This window comes from Neomonachus schauinslandi, chromosome 1, assembly GCF_002201575.2.
Source record: "Neomonachus schauinslandi chromosome 1, ASM220157v2, whole genome shotgun sequence".
Lineage (NCBI taxonomy): Eukaryota > Metazoa > Chordata > Mammalia > Carnivora > Phocidae > Neomonachus > Neomonachus schauinslandi.
The window spans coordinates 69,487,982-69,505,739 of NC_058403.1; the positions used below are offsets into that span (position 1 = coordinate 69,487,982).

At 59.6% G+C, this 17,758-nt stretch overlaps 1 protein-coding gene across 13 annotated transcripts in view; it reads right to left on the reverse strand.

Annotated features, from left to right (window-relative positions):
* Positions 1-1,638: 1,638 nt before the first annotated feature.
* TNK2 (tyrosine kinase non receptor 2) overlaps positions 1,639-17,758 on the reverse strand; it is a 47,331-nt gene continuing 31,211 nt past the window's right edge. For 3 of the 13 annotated variants that reach the window (XM_021692695.1, XM_021692694.1, XM_021692696.1), the window contains 13 exons: positions 16,807-17,028; positions 15,630-15,782; positions 14,853-15,130; positions 13,280-13,406; positions 12,720-12,866; positions 12,547-12,641; positions 7,577-7,771; positions 6,078-6,169; positions 5,467-5,511; positions 3,394-4,748; positions 3,196-3,291; positions 2,895-3,022; positions 1,639-2,465 (listed from right to left, as the gene is read on the reverse strand). In XM_021692695.1, the coding sequence (XP_021548370.1) occupies positions 2,459-2,465; positions 2,895-3,022; positions 3,196-3,291; positions 3,394-4,748; positions 5,467-5,511; positions 6,078-6,169; positions 7,577-7,771; positions 12,547-12,641; positions 12,720-12,866; positions 13,280-13,406; positions 14,853-15,130; positions 15,630-15,782; positions 16,807-17,028 (2,940 nt within the window). In that variant the 3' untranslated portion in view covers positions 1,639-2,458. Of the gene's footprint in view, positions 2,466-2,890; positions 3,023-3,195; positions 3,292-3,393; positions 4,749-5,466; positions 5,512-6,077; positions 6,170-7,576; positions 7,772-12,546; positions 12,642-12,719; positions 12,867-13,279; positions 13,407-14,852; positions 15,131-15,629; positions 15,783-16,806; positions 17,029-17,758 lie in introns of those variants that run through there. The other 10 variants (XM_044919786.1, XM_044919783.1, XM_044919789.1 and 7 more) reach the window with 6 other exon arrangements.

The window sequence follows — 17,758 nt, forward strand, 5'->3', positions numbered from 1 at the left end:
CCACGCACTAAGCAAAATACTTGATCTGTGCAACCTCATTTAATCCACGCAACCGTTCTAAAAAAGCAGGGATGACTGTCCCCCAGCTTATAGGCTCAGAAAATTTAACTTTTCCAAGATCAAGCGCAACTACAATGGAATCCAGGTCTAACAGCAAAGCCCAAAATGAACTTAATATTACCTTCTTTTCTTTGGTGATATATTGTGACCAAATATTTTTTAGGGGCGCCTGGGTGGCTTATTCAGTTGAGCGTCTGCCTTTGGCTCAGCTCATGATCCCGGAGTCCTGGGATCAAGGCCCCACCCCCTCCCCCCGCCTGGGGTCAGGCTCCCTGCTCAGCGGGGAGTCTGCTTCTCCCTCTCCCTCCCCCCACTTGTGCTCACACACTCACACATTCTCTAATAAGATCTTTAAAAATAAATATTTTTTAATTGCAGTTAAATATAATTGAACTCTTGACTTAGTACACAGGGTACGCAGAACACTCTAGATCTGAAGGCTCCAGACCTCCCAGGCCTCAGGGCCAGCTTGGAGCAGCACACATACAGACAGCACCCAGGCCCATCTGAAATGGTCTTTGTGTTGTTTTTAACAAACCTAAACCATCAACTTCCTCTCTCATGATTTAGCTCTCTTCCTGCTCAGAGGCATGGTGAAGCTCAAAGGGCTAATTCCCTTAATCCAGTCATTTTCTAAAAACCACTAACAGACTAGTCATTTACTTTTTAAACGAGCCAAGGGTATTAATAGGTGGCTCACAGAAGAGGAAATATAAATGGCCCAAATCATTTTTTATGCATATTCACTCATTGTGGAGAAATGCAAATTAAAGCTAGGGAGACCTGTCTCACTGGTAAAAATCGGAAAGCCCACAACACATGGAAAGCTCTCCCGTGCTGGTGTCTGTGACTGCCGAACCACCCCCACCCCCCCGCCCCCAGTGGACAGCCGTTCAGCAAGGCCCATCGTGAGAGCACATACTCTTGACTGTGGAGCTCCACTCCTGGGAACACAGCCTTCAGACTGACTTGCAAGTGAAAAATAGTCCACATGCGCCATTTATTGCAAGAATGGTTGTAATTGTAAAGGACTGGAAACAACCCAAAGACCCTCCAATCAAAAGGGGCCTGGTTAAATAGAACCAGGAACCCCAAACAAGAATGGCTAGGAACTCTTCAAAATACTGTAAGCAAAAAAAAAAAACAAAGCAAAACAAGACTGATGCTGAAGGCAGCCTCTGGGCAGCTGCCCCCTCCCCTGCCCAGAGACTTCACTATACACGCCTCGATACCTTCTGAGTTTTGTACCATATGAAATATTCAGAAAAACAAAATTAAAGTATACATTGAAGCTTTCCTTGTTACAGAAGTTTCTGGCTTAGCTCCAGCTCTCTCCTGCAGTACACCCTGCCTCCTGGGAACTCGAGAGCAAGAACATGGGCACTGTGAGTCCGAGACTCAGCCCCTCTGCCAGCCCTGAAGGGCGGGGGGGAGCCCTGAGGGTCACCCCGGCCGCACTTCCGCCCTCTGCCCACAGGTGGCGCCCCAAGGCCTGTTGCCTGACTGATGGTGGCCTGGGAAGCCCTGGGGCCTCGGGCTGCTGACCAGGAGGCAAAGAAACAGGCAGGCACAAGTAAGTAACATAAAATAGAAACGAGCTTTATTTCTCTGGAAGAAGCAGGGAGCCACAGCTGGGGCAGCAACTTTGGCGGCAGGGGCTGGCAGGAAAACACGGAACAGCACAGGGGAGGGGCTGGGTCAGAGAGGAAGCTCTGGTGTCCCTCCAGGGCAGTTGCCCCCCTTGGTCTCCTGCCAACCCTGGGGCCTTGGGCCCTGGTCCCTGCCACAGAACAATCTGGCACCCTTGCTCTGCTTCCAGAGCCACTTAGGGCTATTTCCAGGCACAAGATCCTAAGACCAGCAAGTCCCAGAACGAACGTATCCACAGTGAGGTAACAAATCACATTCTCTCCGACACCCCAACGGCCCACCAGGGGATCCCTGGAGAAGGGCCCTCCCCTGGGGAGGGCCTGCTGGGTGCTGGTCCACCTTTCTGTGCGGCCAACACAACCTCCCTGCATGGGTCAAGCTTGGCTTCCCTGCGGGCAAGAGCCTGGGGACACGCTCCAGCCACAGGCCCCACACCAGGGGCTGGAGCCCGAGGCAGGCCGGCTGCAGGGCCTGCTGGGGCCACCACCAGGCCTGCCATCACAGGGCTTCTTCCCGTCCCTTGGCTGAGGGCACCAAGGGCTGATCCAAAGCTGCAGGGACAGCACTGGGTGAGGGAGGGACGGCAAGGCGGGGCTCCCAGTCTCCTGCTGCCTTGGCCTTGCTCGGCCACTAGGCACAGCGAGTGGCAGCAGGTCCTCCAGGCCCAGATGGGGTGTCTCCTCGCCCTTGTCAGATGGACAGGCTCAAGTGATTCCTTCAAGGCAGACCCTCTGGCTCTCCGGACATCTCAGCGCCTAAAGATGGGAAACAACCAGAGAGCCCCTCTATCAACAGAGTAGGGAGCGTCTAAGGTGGGTGGGCACAAGAGGGCCTCTTGATGCTAGGCTAATCAGTTGAAAAGTCGGCAATAATTTTGGAATTTATCATCCTGGGATGCCTTTTATCTTTAATAATAATAATAAAGAGAACAGTATTGCTTATTAGACTATCAGAGGGTGACAGGCATGGTAAACAACCCCACCACTCATTAGTTCGTTTGAACCAAGGGGCTAAAAAGTCTGATGCACTTAGGAGAAACAGTGTCCCCCCAGAGCTATCTGCATCCCGGCATCGGGGCTGGGGAGCCCCATGTTCCCTGGCCGCGCATGGCCCGCGAAGTGCCGGGCTACCCCCTAGCACAGTGTACTCCGGGACATGGCTCCTCGGGCCCGGGACTCACTCACTTGTGGTGGGCGGGGCCGCAGGAGCCTAGGAGGTGGCAGCCGGCTTGCTCCAGGTTCCAGTCACACATCTCCAGCACTTTGTGGCACTCACTTCGCGGCCGCAGACCCAACCCGAAGAGCTGCTCCACCTGAGGAGCAGAGGGGGGCGCCATGGGACACACTGGGGCCAAAGAGCACCGGCCACGGGTGGGGGCAGAGGAGAGCCAGAGGCAGGCTGGCGGGGAGGGGCAAGGGGAGGTGAGAGCAGCGGAACCAGTCCTCAGGGTCCCTGAAAGCCAGAGCGGGCAGGAGGTGGCGGTACCTTCAGATACTGGGCAGCCCGCTGCACGCTCCAGCTGTGGCTCTGCAGGGCCGCCTGGCACTCCTCTGTGGTCACCCCATGCACCATGGCCTGCAGCTGGGCACACCCGCCCACCGACCCGTCAGCACCACTTGGGCCCGCTCCTCTGGGGCCCTGGGGGCCCTGCCCCCCCGTCCGGCAGCCAGGCCCGGTCCTCACCATCTGGATCTTGTCTGCTGGCCGTCCAGCCTCTGGCCCGTCCCCAGGGCAGCCCCTCTGTGGCAGCCGCGCCGTGGCCCTCGGGGCTGGTGGCCGGGCCCCTGGGTTGCTGTTGTTGGCGGAGAAGTTGGCCTTGGGGTCTGGGGTGGCCTGGGGCATTGGTCGGACAGTGGCCGTGGGGGCGGCAGGGGCTGGGGTGCTGGGTGGGGGCAGCAGCAGGGGCACAGGCAGGGGGGCCGGCTCTTCAGGGCTCTGGGCCTCATGCAGGAAGCGCTGATAGCGGTCCAGGTAGGGCGGGCGCTCGGGCAGCAGGTAGTAGTGGGTGTTGCTGACCTTCTTGCCGTCGCGGACAATGGGTAGGATGCAGGGACCAGCCCGAGGGCCGGGTGCCTGGATCACTTGGGGCGTGGCGTACTTGGGGTCGGAGGCAAAGCTCTGGGTGGTGGGCATGGTCTTCCCCGGTGAGCTGGAGAGCCGGGGTGGCAGCGGGGAGCTTCCAGGTGGTACCAGGGGGCTAGGGGTCCTCGAGCCTTGAGGGGACAGGGGCTCTCGGGGAGGCACCCGGGGAGGAGAGGCAGGTCGAGGCCACCGCCCTACCTCCTCCTCGCCTGAGGGGGCCGGAGACAGCTCGCCACGTGGGCGAGTGGGCCTCGGGGGGATGGGCACGCGGGGGGGCACCTGGGGCTTGTCCTCACCCGCTGGGGCCGGGCCAGGAGAAGGGCCCAGGGAGCCCGCCGGGACCTGCAGCTGCCGCATGCACTCCTGCTGCAGCGCCTGGAAGATCTCTGCGGTCTGGGCCGAGCTGGGCGGCTTGCCCCCACCCTGGGGTGGGAGGAACAGATTGTCCTCCAGGGGAGGGAGCAGCTGCGCCTGCTCAGGCACAAAGGCGTAATTGGTTTCACCCTGGCTGGGCCCAGCACAGACCCCTGCACCCACCAGGGTGCTGTTGATGGAGCAGACCTCAAAGTCCTCCTCATCCTGGGCCACATCGTCGTAGGCAGGAGGCGGGGGCAGCGGGCGCGCATCCCAGTCCACCACAGGCGTGGGGTGCAGGGGCCGGGGCAGGGCCCGCGTGGGGCTCTGCGGCGGGGTCTTGTCCAGTAAGGAGCAGGCGTCCATGGCCAGCTGCGCCAGCGAGGGTGCGCAGGGCCGTGGGGTGGGCACGACGGGCTCCTCGCCAAAGTCAATGAGCGTGACCTCGCCCCCGCCACCACGACCCGCCTTGGTGCCCGGCACCCGAGCGGAGGGCTTCGCTAGCCACAGCCCACGGGTCAGGGCTGGTTTCCGGAGGCCCAGCCTCTTGAAGTCGCTGGACAAGGGGTCCTGGTCCTCACTCACGGGGTCGTAGGTTGGCTCTAGGATAGAAAGGAAGACCCCGACAGGAAGGCAGTGTCAGGCAGGGGGACGGGGAAGAGGGGCAAGTATCTTCCACCAACTCCCCACTCCCACTGCCCCCAGAGGTTAGCCCCCGGCTGCCAAAATTCTCAATGCACACCAACCCTATTCAAACAGGAGGACAGAACCTGCTCCAGACACTGTCAGCTCTCCACGGGGGCTGATGAGCCCCTGCCTCCATCTCAGCTAGAGCAAGCAACACCCCACAGCTGCCTGACACACAAGACCCCAAAAAGCTCGGGCTCCTGGGCCCCGGTTAGTCATCGCTTCTCCCCACCCCATTACAGCACACCATTAGTGCAGGCTGGGGGCCATGGGCAATCGCCCACCATCCAGGGCAGCAGGCGCTGTCCTTGCAGAGCACAGAGCTCCTGACCAAGCACCAAGAAGGCCCAGCCACAGCCTCCGCGGGTCCCAAAGGGAGTGGGGCAGGGCCAGGTGATGGCGGAGAGGTGGGCGCTCAGACCACACCCTTGGTCCAGAAGCCCAGGCTTTTGGGGGCCAGGGGGAGAGGCAAGCATGCTGGGCCAGGTCAGCGGCAAAAGCTCACAGCAACACACCCCACGTCCCCTCCCACCCAGCCAGCCCACCAGGGCTCTGTACCTTCCAGGAGAGGAGGAATGAGAGGAGAGAGGGGACGGGGGCAGGGGCCAAGGCATCGCGAGCAGCCCCACTTACTCTGAGCGAAGATGGCAGGCTGAGGTGGGCGAGGTGGAGGCTCCCCTGCAAGAAAGGCCATGCGGAGAGTAGAAGGGGCAGAGCGGGAGAGACAGAGGACAGGGGAGGGAAGACAGCCAGACGAGAGGGCAGAGTGTGAAGAGAGACAGAGAGAGGGCAGTGAATAGGGGTGCGTGAATGTACAAACCCAACAGCAAGGGGAAGCAGTAGGGCGGCAGGATGGGGGGAACCGTGTTCCGGAACGACAGGCACAGGATCCGGGAGATGGATGAGGCCCCTGGCCAGCGTGCAGCCCGTGGGGTGGTTTTGGCTCAGGAGAGGACAGCAGGATTAGGGGGAGTGAGGAAAGCCAGGATCTGAGCATGGCGGGGAGGAGGGAGGAGGGAAGCTGAGGTGGGCAGGCCAACACAGGACCGGCCGAGGATGCCCACCTCGGCGGATACAGCTGCCTCTCATCTTCCACCCCACAGCCAGCCGGAGCCAGGGCACAGCTGTCCCCCTGCGGCCCTGACCCAACTGTCCCTGAGCCAGAGCAGCCGGCTCGGCGCGCCCAGAGGGGACAGTGCCTCTTCCTGGGCAGCTGACAAACTCGGGGGGAGCTGGGCTCTTACTTTTCACCCTTCCTAGATGCTGGGTGGGTCGGGAGGTGCTCAGTTCCACGCTCAGCAGGTCAGGGGGGTCCATGGGGTTTCCCAGGTACAGTCTGTGGGGCAGACAACCGGGTCAGGGGGGGAGGCTGGGGGAAGGGTGTGCAGTAATGACAGCTGGGAAACCTCAGGAGGAGAGGCCCAGGGCCAGGCAGAGAATAAAAACCCGAGTGCGTGCAGGGAATCATCTTGTCCAAGTCCCGCATAGAGCTGGGTCGGGAGCATAGGCCTTCCAACTCCCCACAGCTCCCCGAAGACCATACACAGGGGACGTGTCATGGAGACAGGGCAGGGCAGAAGTCCTTACTGCAGGCTGAAAGGCCCGGGCCGAAGGGGCTCTGAGAATACCCCCCAGGAGCAGCGCTGGCCGTCTGCAACTGCCAGGGCCCCCCCGCCGCACCTGCAGCCACCTGCCGGCACTCTCCTCGGCCGCACCGGGGTGCACTACCCTGTCACGGTGGGCAGGAGGCACGCTCTAGCCCCACTGCCAGGTGGGAAGGGGCTGGGCCACCTGGCCTGCTCCCGATTCACCCTCTCCAGCCCTGTGCTGATTGTCAGGCCCCAGGACTTAGTCACTCGGCTGATTAAAGCCTGGAGGAATGGGGCTGGGCTGGCCACAGCACGCCAGGAGCAGGGCAGAGGGCGCTGGGCCTCCTTCTGGAGGGCGTCTACATACCTCGCCCCAATTCCCTCAGGCCCTTGCCTGGCTCTTGGGAGGTGAGAGCCTCGAGCTGCTCTCCCAAGGCTTTGCATTCTGGTGTGTGAGGGCAAGAGGGAAGGCCTGCTTCACGGTGCCTCTCAGGGCAGAACCGAACGTCTGAAGTCAGAGGAGAAAAGGCTGCCTGCAAGCCCCCTGGGGCCAGCAGAAAGGGGAGCTGCCAGGTGGCTCACCGGGGCAGGGCGCTCAGGAAGTGACTAATTCTTCGCCATGTCCTCCCCAGATGCCCCCCAGTGACCTCATCCTTTCGCTTAAAGGGGACTGAACCCCCCTGCCAGGTACAGAGTGAGCAGGCAGGTGGGCGTGCTGCCTAACCTCCCTTCTGGAGTCTCCCCGCAGGGAGCTCTTTCTCTGCGCCCCCAGCTCCGAGAACACCAGCTCCCATGGCCGCTGGGCCAGCAGGCTCAGTCTCCAGGATTCCAGCAGCCGAGCGGAGAAGCTACTACACAAACACCAGGGAGCATGACCGCTCTCCTGCTGAACTCCTTCCAGAAGCTGTTCCCAAGTCCCAAGCAGTCCAAGGCTGCTGCGCCAGGGGGGGCATTCCACCAAACAGAAGTGGGTCTCCATCCTCCGAAGCTCCTAACCCCAGTTTTGCCTGCAGGGAGCTTCTGGGCAGTAAAAGACCCTCTGCCCCACTGTTGTGACAAGGACGTTGGAAGCCAGCGAGAGCCTGTGTGCCCAGGGAGGGGCTGCTGACTCTGGAGCCACAGGTGACCGTCCCATCCCCAATCGCAGCACTCACTCATCAATCTTGTCGGGGAAACCCCAGCAGTGGCGGGGGTCACTGTCGCCATGTCCCGTGTGGATGAAGCTATTCTGCAGGGGTTGACTGATGTCCTGGGCCGACAGGCCAGCCACGGAGGTCACCACATTGCGCGGGAAAGGCCCCACACACAGCGTCCGCGTGTTCTGCCCACGCCACCAGTAATTCTCGGCCCTGCTCAAGAGAGATGACATGGTGAATGCTAGGGCATGGTGGGGGAGCCCCAGGGAGCAGGACCCTTTCCATACCAAGCTCTCTAGCCATGATATCTGACCACCTTGGCAGAAAGGGGCCCAAGGGCTACGGCCCTGAGACCAAGGGGGTGTGCCATGAGCCCGCCTGTCCCGCGACCGGTCACTCCCCGGGTACAGGACCCAGCTGTTTGCACACACCTTACCCCAAGATACCTAGGTGGGTCAGACAGCTTTTCCTGCAGTTTACAAATAAGGAAACAGGTTCAAAAAAGTGACAGGACTTGCCTGCAGTTCCCAGACAGATCATAGCAGACCCAGGATTCAAACTCAGTTGTTACTCTGCAAGCCCAGCACCCTTACTATAAAGCTGCCTCACCTCCTTCCTCCTGGCAAGGCCTGGACCCCCCACCCTCTGGCCACCGGACCTTGCTCTTCAGCCCAGTTTCCTGGCATCCTGAGCTGCAGGGTCCAAAGGAGCACCACGGCCTGAGCACTGGACTTGGAGCCAAGCCCTCCAACCACACTGTATCTCCTGCACGCAGCCCCTCGTGCATTTGGAAGCACTCAAAGCAATCCATGCCATCCCATCAGCCCTTCTGTATCTCCAGTGCCTTCCACAACCTCTAGGCAGGGCTGTGGGCCCACCAGCCCCTCACTCTGATCTCAGACAGGAAACCTCTGCTGGTGTAGCCTAAGCCCGAGCCTGGGTTGGGGGTCAGGGCAGGAGGGGACCCTCCTGGACACTTCGAATGGCAAGCTGCGGCTTCTGCATCTGCCACTGGGATCACTCACACCTGACAATGAGGGCAGAATCTGAGCCAAGGCAGACGGAATGACAGCCTCATGCCGCTGTGGCAGACATGCGTGCGTACCCAGTCAACCCCCATCCGTGCAGCCAGGAGCGTAAAGGTCTCCTCCAAACTGGAGTCAGACCGCAGGGGCCAAGGCGGGATAGAGGCTGAGCTCCTGGACCCTCCCAAAGGTGACGTGGCCCACTGGGAGCAGTATGACCTCAAACCGCCTGCTCTGGAGATCACAAGTCGAACCCCACGAGTACAGCAGCGCTTGGGAAGCCGAGAGGTGGGGCAGGGAAGGGCTGGGAGCCCAGCCTCCCTATAAACAGGGCTGCTGACCAGCCCACCACCAGACACAGCAACCCTGTGATTACACCCTGCCCTGGGGTGGGAAGGGCAGGAGAGGAAGGAAGAAGAGAGGACAACACCCAAGAAAGGACAAAGCCCATCGGAAAACAGCAGGGCCATTCCCAGGAGAGAAACACCCCCCAGCACCGCAGCCCCTGGGGGCTGGTTGTGGTGGATGTCCTCCCATGAAGCAGGGGACCTTGCTGCTGCTCTCTCCCTCCCCCCTGTACCCACTGGCTCCCTAGGGTCCGCGTGCCTCTCCACGGACTTTCTCAGACACCCACCCCAGGCTGGACATTGGACTCTGCTCTCCACCCATGTTCAGAGGCGCTCATTAACCTGGGTGAGAGAGGCGGCCAAGGTAGAGAGCTAGTTCAGCGGAGAACAGACTCATGTCCAAGGCCAGGTCCACCCTGTGACCATGTCCTCCCTGTGGACCCTGAGCAAGGCCAGACTGCCAGGAGGTCACTCCCTCCCTCCACCCCTTTCCTTTTGCCAGCACAGCCCAAGTCCTCACATAGTGGCTCCCTTGGACTGGCTTCGGAGAGCGAGAGACGCCAATCCCCCTCCCTTTATTACAGGGACGGCCGAGGCAAGAGCCCCCATGCCTGCTGGGAATCCTGACATAATTTCCCACAAACACTGTGCTCCCGGGGGAAGTGAGCTGGGAATGCAGGGCACGTGTAAGAGAGAGAGACACCCTCGGGAGTCACATCCCAAGCACACTCAGAAGCAGCGTCCTCCCGATGAGGCTCAAATGTAACTCCTGAGATGGCCGATGCCCTACTGCGCTGCCCGCCTACCCCCTCTGAGGTTTGGTGGGACCTAGATGTCAGCGGCTCAGAAAGGGAGGCCACCCTTCTCCCCCGGCCTGCCCTGGCCACACCCGCTCCCCCCACAAACAGACCAGAGTCCACAGCAACGGGAGGCTCAGGCCCACCACGGGCAGACACTGCGGCGCAGGCAGAAGTCCCTGCGGGAAGAGAAAAGGGCCCAGCACCTCCAGCGTGAACTTCCTATTTCCTGCTGCCTGTCAGCATCCTGGGACAGGTAAGGAGTGGAGTGGCACCTGGGAAACCAAGGCCTGAGCTGAGAACTGCCTAAGGCTGCCCCCTGCTCTATTTGGGACCAGCTTCTGGAAATTGCAGCCCCCCTGTCCCAGTCCTGGCCCAAGGCAGTCCAGAAACGGCTGATAAATGTTGCTTAAACATTCTGCTCAAAACATGGCCCCACTCACTTCTCTCTGAGCAACCCAGGCAGCCCTGGTTTCGAGGGACAACCCGGGCCCCTGCTTCCCCCTCCCCTACCTGCCACCGGAAGCAGAGGCTCCGGGGACCAGGCCAGGCCAAGGCCCCAAGATGGATTTCAAAACCTGTCTCCCGTCTCTGGTTCTATAAAATCGGAACATGAAAGTGCTGCTGGCCATCCCAGCTTCCAAGCAAGGCCCCCCCGGAAAAGACCCATTCGTCATTTGTCCCTCCATCTCGACAGCACCTCACAAGCTCGACAGAACATCTGGGTGTCCACTCTCTGCCCAATGCCTGGCGCCCCGAGAAGCACGGAGCCAGGGACGAGGGGATCCCAGACTCGACCTGGAAATGAACACCAGCACCGCTTCCACAAGGGGAATCCACGGTTGACGGAGGAGCAGACATAGAGCAGAGAGCCAGGCTAAGAGACGGGGAAACAGAGACCCACACGTACAAGCCCAGAACCCAGAAGGCACAGGTGAACAGAGAGCCCCTCCACCCGGAGACATGGAGACAGCCAAACAAACACAGAGACATTTGGGCACCAAGAAAATAAGGGGACAGAGCGAAAGCACACAGGCCCACCCCCAAAGCCTCACCGGCCGTTGTGGCCTCCTGCCCCTCACCTCCCACCTCCTGAGCAGCTCCAGGAACCACCAGCAGGCACTGTGGTCCAAGTCAGCCGTGGCCCTGGAGGAGGAGCCCAGCGAGCCCACACTGGCAGGCAGCAGCAGGGCCTGGGACGCAAGGGTGGGGCAGGGCACGGCCACGGTGCCTCCCAAGAGGAGTGGCTCCCCCAGGGCCCCACCTGCTGCCCGCCTAGCTCTGGTGGTAACCCAGGGCACCAGCTCCAGAGACACACAGCCCAGAACACAAGGAGCAACTGAGTCACCCCCTGGGGAACACTGGGCCCCCACTGACAGCAAGGGATGGGGGGAAATAAAGACCCGAGGGCTATGGTGCACAAGAAGGGTCAGGTCCAAGGTCCTCGGGCTCCTGGAGGTGGGAATAGGTATAGGTCTAGACTTTTGACTTAAGGCCCTGCCATGCCCCCCCAGATAGGCCCTCACCCTAACCTTCCTATTTCCAAGAATGTTCCCCAGAGAGCCATGCCTATAGTCCCGTCTGGTCCCCAGCCCCAAACTCACAGACTATCTTCCTTCCTGACCCCTGTGCCTCTCTCCTCCTAGAAGCTTTCTGCTTTTCTGCACTAACTCCCCAAACCTCCACCCCCACAACTCATTGCTATGTCCTTTGTATTCCCAGATACTGGGCCCAAAGGCTAGGGGAGCCCTGGTCTGGGGAAGAGGTGCTGGGGCCACAATGAGGGCAGGTCATGTTCCTCCAGAACCACCCTGGGCTCCAAGGCCTACTCCATCACTCTGACTCAACCTAGAGCTCTCCTCTCTTACCAACCCCCATGAGGCACAGGATTTAACTAAAAGCCCCAGACCCCCAAACCTGAGGCCCGGGTAGAAAGGGCTCTGTGGGAAGCGACCCCTGCCCCTATCCCTGCCTGGCTCTGAGTCACAGAAGCTGGGAGCACAGGGGATTTCCTCTGCCTTGCTCCTCTTCCTGGTCCTCCATGCTCACCCCCTACCCCAAAGGCACCTCAAGCCTGCCCTGCCCCAACCAGTTTCTCAGCCACCCTGGGGATCAGATAACAGAGGGTGGGGTGAGTGGTGGGTAGGGCCTCCTGGGCAGAAGGGCTTCAACAGGGGCTGCAGGAAGGAGACATGACTCAGGGCCTGGAGGCAGAGACAAGCATCCGAGGTGTCTGGCAGGGGGAGGGGTCAGGAACAGAGGGCCCTGGGAGGGGGACTGGGGGCGAAGGAGCCCAGGTGGGCAGCCCAGCAGAGAACGGAAGAGAGCCCCCGAGGGGGCAGTGGGGCTCAGTGGGAGGACAGAGGCTGCCAGGAAGATGGTGGGTTGCTTTGGGGTACTGATAGGCACCCAGGTGGGCAGTCAAGAGTCCCTGGAGGAGGAGGCGGGAAGGGAAGGGGGAGAAGATGAGAGGAATGTTCAGGAGCTCCAGAGTCCCTAGTCGTGGCCCTGAGGCCAAGCTGAGCCACTTCCTATGCCTCACCATATGGCAGCTTGGCTCTGACCCACACAGCCAGGGCCGGAGCCGAGTGGGAAAAGGGTAAAGGAGGTGGTGCTGGGCAGGGAAATTCCCTTGGAGCAGCGGCATCTGGTACTTAACCCCAGGCGCTCCAGAGTGAAGCCAGGCCCGTCCTCCCCTTACTGCACGGCCTGCGACGTCATGGGAACCCTGGAGGCAGAAGAGCGCTCAGCCAGCAGGCCTCTCCATCCCCACCCTGCACCCTTCAAGGCAGTGCAGGCGTGGCCCCCGCGCTCCCTACCTTCCCTCGATGACGGTGATGACGTCGTTCATCTGGATGTGCAGTTTGTCTGGTTCCTCAAAGTCCTGAAGGGCCCGCATGTCCGTGGGCTGGGCCTGGGGGCAGAGACAGGTCCAGCCTGGGACTGACCCCTGCCTAGATACCCCAGCCCCGGGGCGCAGACGGGCCCTCACCTCCAGCAGGAAGTCCCGCAGGGCCACAAAGGTGGGCCTGTCCTCTGGCTTGTGGGCCCAGCACTGCACCATGACGTTGTAGACATCCTGGGGGCAGTCCTCCGGCCTCGGCAGACGCTCTCCCTCCTTGTCAATCTTATGCAGAATCTGGCAGTGGGGTGGTGCAGTTTGAGCACGAGCAGAGCACCCAGCTCTTCACTTCCCACCTTCCCTCCAGCCCATGGAACCACTGGAGCTGTGGGCCACCATGCCTGCACCCCAAAGAAAAGGTCTGTCTCCAGGAACCTATCCCCGGGCCTCTGACCTTTACCCCCTGGTTGGGGCCTCCGGGTAGGTGGCCATGGCAAGGAAAAGAATGAGAGCAAGCCCCAATCTGTCCCTCTCCTCACCACTGGGGGCCCCTCTCTCTGCTCAGCTATCTGAGCCGTCATGTGCGGACACAGGGCAAGGGGGATGGGGATCCTAGCAAGTAAGAGCCAGTTCTGACAGGGGCAGGTTGGGAGCCAGGAATCCAATCAACCCCCACCCGTCCTGTAGGGAGCGCATCTCTAGCCCCTCACCTGACTGCCATTGAGGCCAATCCAGGGCTCCTGGCCATAGGTGAACATCTCCCACAGTGTGACCCCAAACATCCAGGTGTCACTGGCATGGGAGAAGGTGCGTGTCTTCAGGCTCTCAGGAGCACACCTGGCAGAAGCAGGGGTCAAACGGAAGGCCTCTCAGAGCATGCCCACCCACATCAGCCCAACGGACAGAAAACACTCACTCAACAACATGTTGTGAGCCTGTGGGCCAGGCTCAACAGTAGGTATTGGTGACACGTGTGAAGTGAACAGGGACAGGACTTACTGTGCGATGCACAGACTGGGAGAAAATAATCTATGCTCATGTCTTTATTCCCATGGAGGCTGGGTAGGACGAGGGTGAAGTCTGGTAGGTCAGGGAAGCAGTGGGGGCAGAGGTCAGAGGCTCCAGGAGGTGGTGAGGGAGAGGACAGGGGATAAAATCTTGGGCTGTTTCTAATCGTGGTGGGAGGATGACAATTTCCGGATTTGGGGCAGGATCCTGGGACTTGGGTCATTTCAGCAGGAAGGCGTGGGTGGGAAATTTGGATAGGGCCTGGGGAAGAACCGAAATGGCTGGAAAGTTACACCAGCTTCACCCAAATACCCCACACTCCCTCTGGGACTCCCTTTTGGGTGAGACAGAGAACCGCCACTGCAGTGAAGCCAGCAGGGGTATTCCCGGGGGTCTAAGGTGTGGAGTGACAGGGAAGCCGACCGAATGGAGAACCAGAGACTCTCTCCTGGGACTGGAAACCTGGCCCTGCCACTCAAAGGGGATGGGACCCAGGGACAGTCACTCAAGATCCCCAAGCCTCATGTTCTCATCTGTGAAACTCGAGTAACAATCATCTGCTCATCACACAGTGCTGTTGTAAGGGGACTTTATCATTTACCACCCAAACCAGGATGCTTGAGTATGAAGGGGGTGCTCCAGAATAATTGCTCCAGAATAACTGCTCCAGAATAACAGGCATAATCCGGAATGTGTGGTCACCCGACATATAAAATCAGTTATTAATTGGGGGGGGGGTGCATCCTGGGTTAGAAGGATTTTCTGGCAAGAACTAGACCTATTCCTCGTACCCCAAAGCAAGGGACCACACTCCTTCCGGTACGTCCAGAACCAATGGACCACAATGGTCTCAGCACAGGAGAAACTCACACAGGGGCCAGGGTGGGGCCAGGTACCCCCTTAGCATTCAGGTGAATGTCCCTGGTCAGCCTGCCAGGCCCGGCACGGTCCGGCCCTGCCTGTGGCTAGCTCTACATGGAACATACTTGCCAACCAGTCTGCCTGGCTAACTGCTGATATTTCAGGAGCTTCCCATGGAGCCCTCTAGGAAGCCTTTCCAAGCTCCCACAGCACACATCCCTGTGCATTGCAGTATCTGGCACATGGGCCCAGAGAATTCCTAGATGGATGAGTGGATGAACTGCACACAAGGGCACCCCAGGCCCAGAAAAGACAAAGGCTATGTGGTGAGACTCTGAGGCCTGGGGCACGCAGGGACTGGGATGGGGCAGGATGGGGTCCAGGCCCTATGAGGCGGCAGCACCTGTCCCTCACCAGGCAAAGGGCACCTTGCGATGCTCTTGCATGACATAGTGGTCGTCATTCTGGGGTAGCGCACGCATCAACCCGAAGTCCCCAATCTTGACCAGGTCACGGGTGGCCAACAGCAGATTTCGGGCAGCCAGGTCACGGTGAATAAAGCGCTTGGACTCCAGGTAGCCCATGCCCTCAGCCACCTGCACAGCGTAGCGGCTCAGAGTACCCAGGAGGAAGTGGCCCTGGTGCTTTCGCAGCCGGTCCAACAGCGATCCAAGCGGTGCCAGCTCTGTCACCTGAGGCCACGGGGGAGGCAGGAGGAGTAAATGTGGCTGAGCCCTGCCCCTCCCTCAGTGCCCCATGCTGGGCTCCCAGTCCCTCTCCTGAAGGCCTGAGCCATGCTCCATGCTCCTTCCTGGCCTGTACTCTGGGGACCTCTAGGACTTCTCCAGCTCCCCCAAGCCTCTCCCTCCAGGTAATATGGCAACGGAGGCCCAGAAAGAAGCAACCCACAGAGGCTCAGATTAGAAATTCTAAAAATGAAACTCTAAGGCCAGCCCCTCCTATGTGTACAACTCTCTGCCAATGAGCACAAACAAAATCCAAAGATGGACCTGGGCTCCAGCGGACATGGTACCAGGCTAGGCCCCTAGGAGCCACTCTGCCATATCAGTGAGGGACCAAAGCGTCCTTCATCAGAATGGAGGGACGAAGCACAGCATAGGCAGGGGGATGGGCAGATCTGGGGCCCCAGAGACCCTGCCTGAGCACCCGTCCGCCACCCGCAGCACTCACCATCTTCATGGGCGGCGTGAGCACCACACCATAGAGGCGAATGAGGTTGCGATGGTCAAGCGAGTGCATGGCGTTAACCTCCCGGATGAAGTCGTCCATGGCCTCAGGCTGGCTCAGCACGTCAGGCTTCAGGCACTTCACAGCCACACTCACCTGCCCAGAGTGGGGATGGAAAGGAGTCAGGACAGGCCCCAGGCCCCAACACTTGGAGCCCACCTGCTCCTCCCTCCAACTCAGTCCAAACAGCCCTGTCTCGGGTCTGCTCATCTGGATAGGTGAGCACGTCACAGGCGCCTGTGGCCCGGCTGGAGCAGGGCAGCTTACTGACCTACCCTGGACCTCCCCTTCCTGGGACAACGCCCAGGTTAAATAGCAAACCTACAATAAGAGATGATCAGTGTGATGGGAGAATATTAAAATGTTGTCATAAAATGCAATACTAGAAATGTTTTCGGTGTGGAAGGAAAATGTAAATAGAATGCCAAAAGGGGCACCTGGGTAGCTGGCTCAGATGGTTAAGCATCTGCCTTCGGCTCAGGTCATGATCTCCAGGTCCTGGGATCGAGCCCCACATCTGCTTTTCCCTCTCCCTCTGCCTCTCCACCCCCCACCCCCGCGTGTGCTCTCTCTCAAATGAATAAAGTCTTAAAAAAAAAAAAAATACATATATATATATATATATATATATATATACACACTACATACATATATATAGCCAAAAAACGAACCTATGGTGAGAGAAATCAAAAGAGTGCTTCCCTTGGAGGAAGAGATACTCAGTGGAAGGGGCAAGAGGGAGCCTTCTGGGGTGCTGGGACTGTTCTCTATCATGACTGGGGCAGTGGTTACATAGGCCCATGCATACGTAAAAATTCACTAGGCTGAAATAACTCTGCTTCCTCTGAGCGGGGGGATTACAAACAATTGTTTTCTTATTTTTAAAAAATTTCCAGTTTTATGATAAGTAAATTTTTATAATTGAAAAAAAAAAGAAACAGACATGTCAAGTTAAAGCTGAGCGTGGAATTCGGAGCACACCCCTTTCGACCTGTGCCCAGCCCCATTCACATCCCAGTAGAGGGGAAAGATCTGCCTCAGAGGCAGAGTGAGGGGGACTCTGCCAGAGTCTCTTCGAGGCCTGTCCCTCCACCACACCCCACAGGACCCAGAAGCTCACCGTCTTCCCCGAGGGGGCGTCCCACTCGCCCCTGCGCACCACGCCAAAGGAGCCATCTCCTAGCTTCTCGAATAGATGCAGGTCCTTCTCCCCAATGAGGCAGGTGAGGCTCTGCAGGGGCCCCTCCCCTGCCGGGCCCCCTGGGGTGGGTGAGGTCTTCCGGAAGGTGCTCTGAGAGTGATGAGGGGGGAACTCAGCCTCCAATCGCTTTCCACTGAACACCTGTTTGAAAGCAGCCAGGGGCCAGATGGAAGCCTCAGGCGCCGGAGCTGGTCACTCAGTCCTGCCCCATAGGATCCTCGGCTAGGCCTCCAGAGGTCCTGGCTTTGCCAAAGTGCCAGGGGGCAGCCTGGCTGGAGGCCCTCCCCTCCTCCAGACCACACCCTCAAATGGGAATCCACAGTCTCAGTGTGGCCTCGGGGTATGTGCCAGAAATGGACTGACAGGCATGTGGCTTGTGACTGCTGTGGCCCCACACCCAGCTGTGGGGTCAAGGAGAGCCCAAAGCCACTCCAGACCCATCTACTGCACCACTTGCCCCTCCCTGTCCCCCTACCCAACACAGACTCCGGCCCCTAACCCGAGCAGATGGGCAGGAGCCCGAGGGGCCCTCCACAAACACCTCCCTTTCCATTTTTAGCCCTGGCCCCCTCTCTGGGTTGCCCATTTGGCGCTGTTTGTCTCCACCCTCCCTGGGGAGCTGACTGCCCTTCATCCTGCCAGGGGGAGAGGATAATTTGAGCCTGAGGTTGGACCGTGAATGTGTGTATGTGGTGGGAGCGGGGGGGGGGGGGGGGGCGGTAGCGCAGATGAAGCAAGGCCTTGCTGGGGAAGGGCCTGGGAAGACAGCTGGGCCTCCGGAGGGGTGCCTAGAGCTGAGAGCTGAGAAAAGAAGGCTGGAGGGGACTCTGCAGCCTGGGCTACGGAGGGAAGGGGCCAAAGGTCAGGCCCT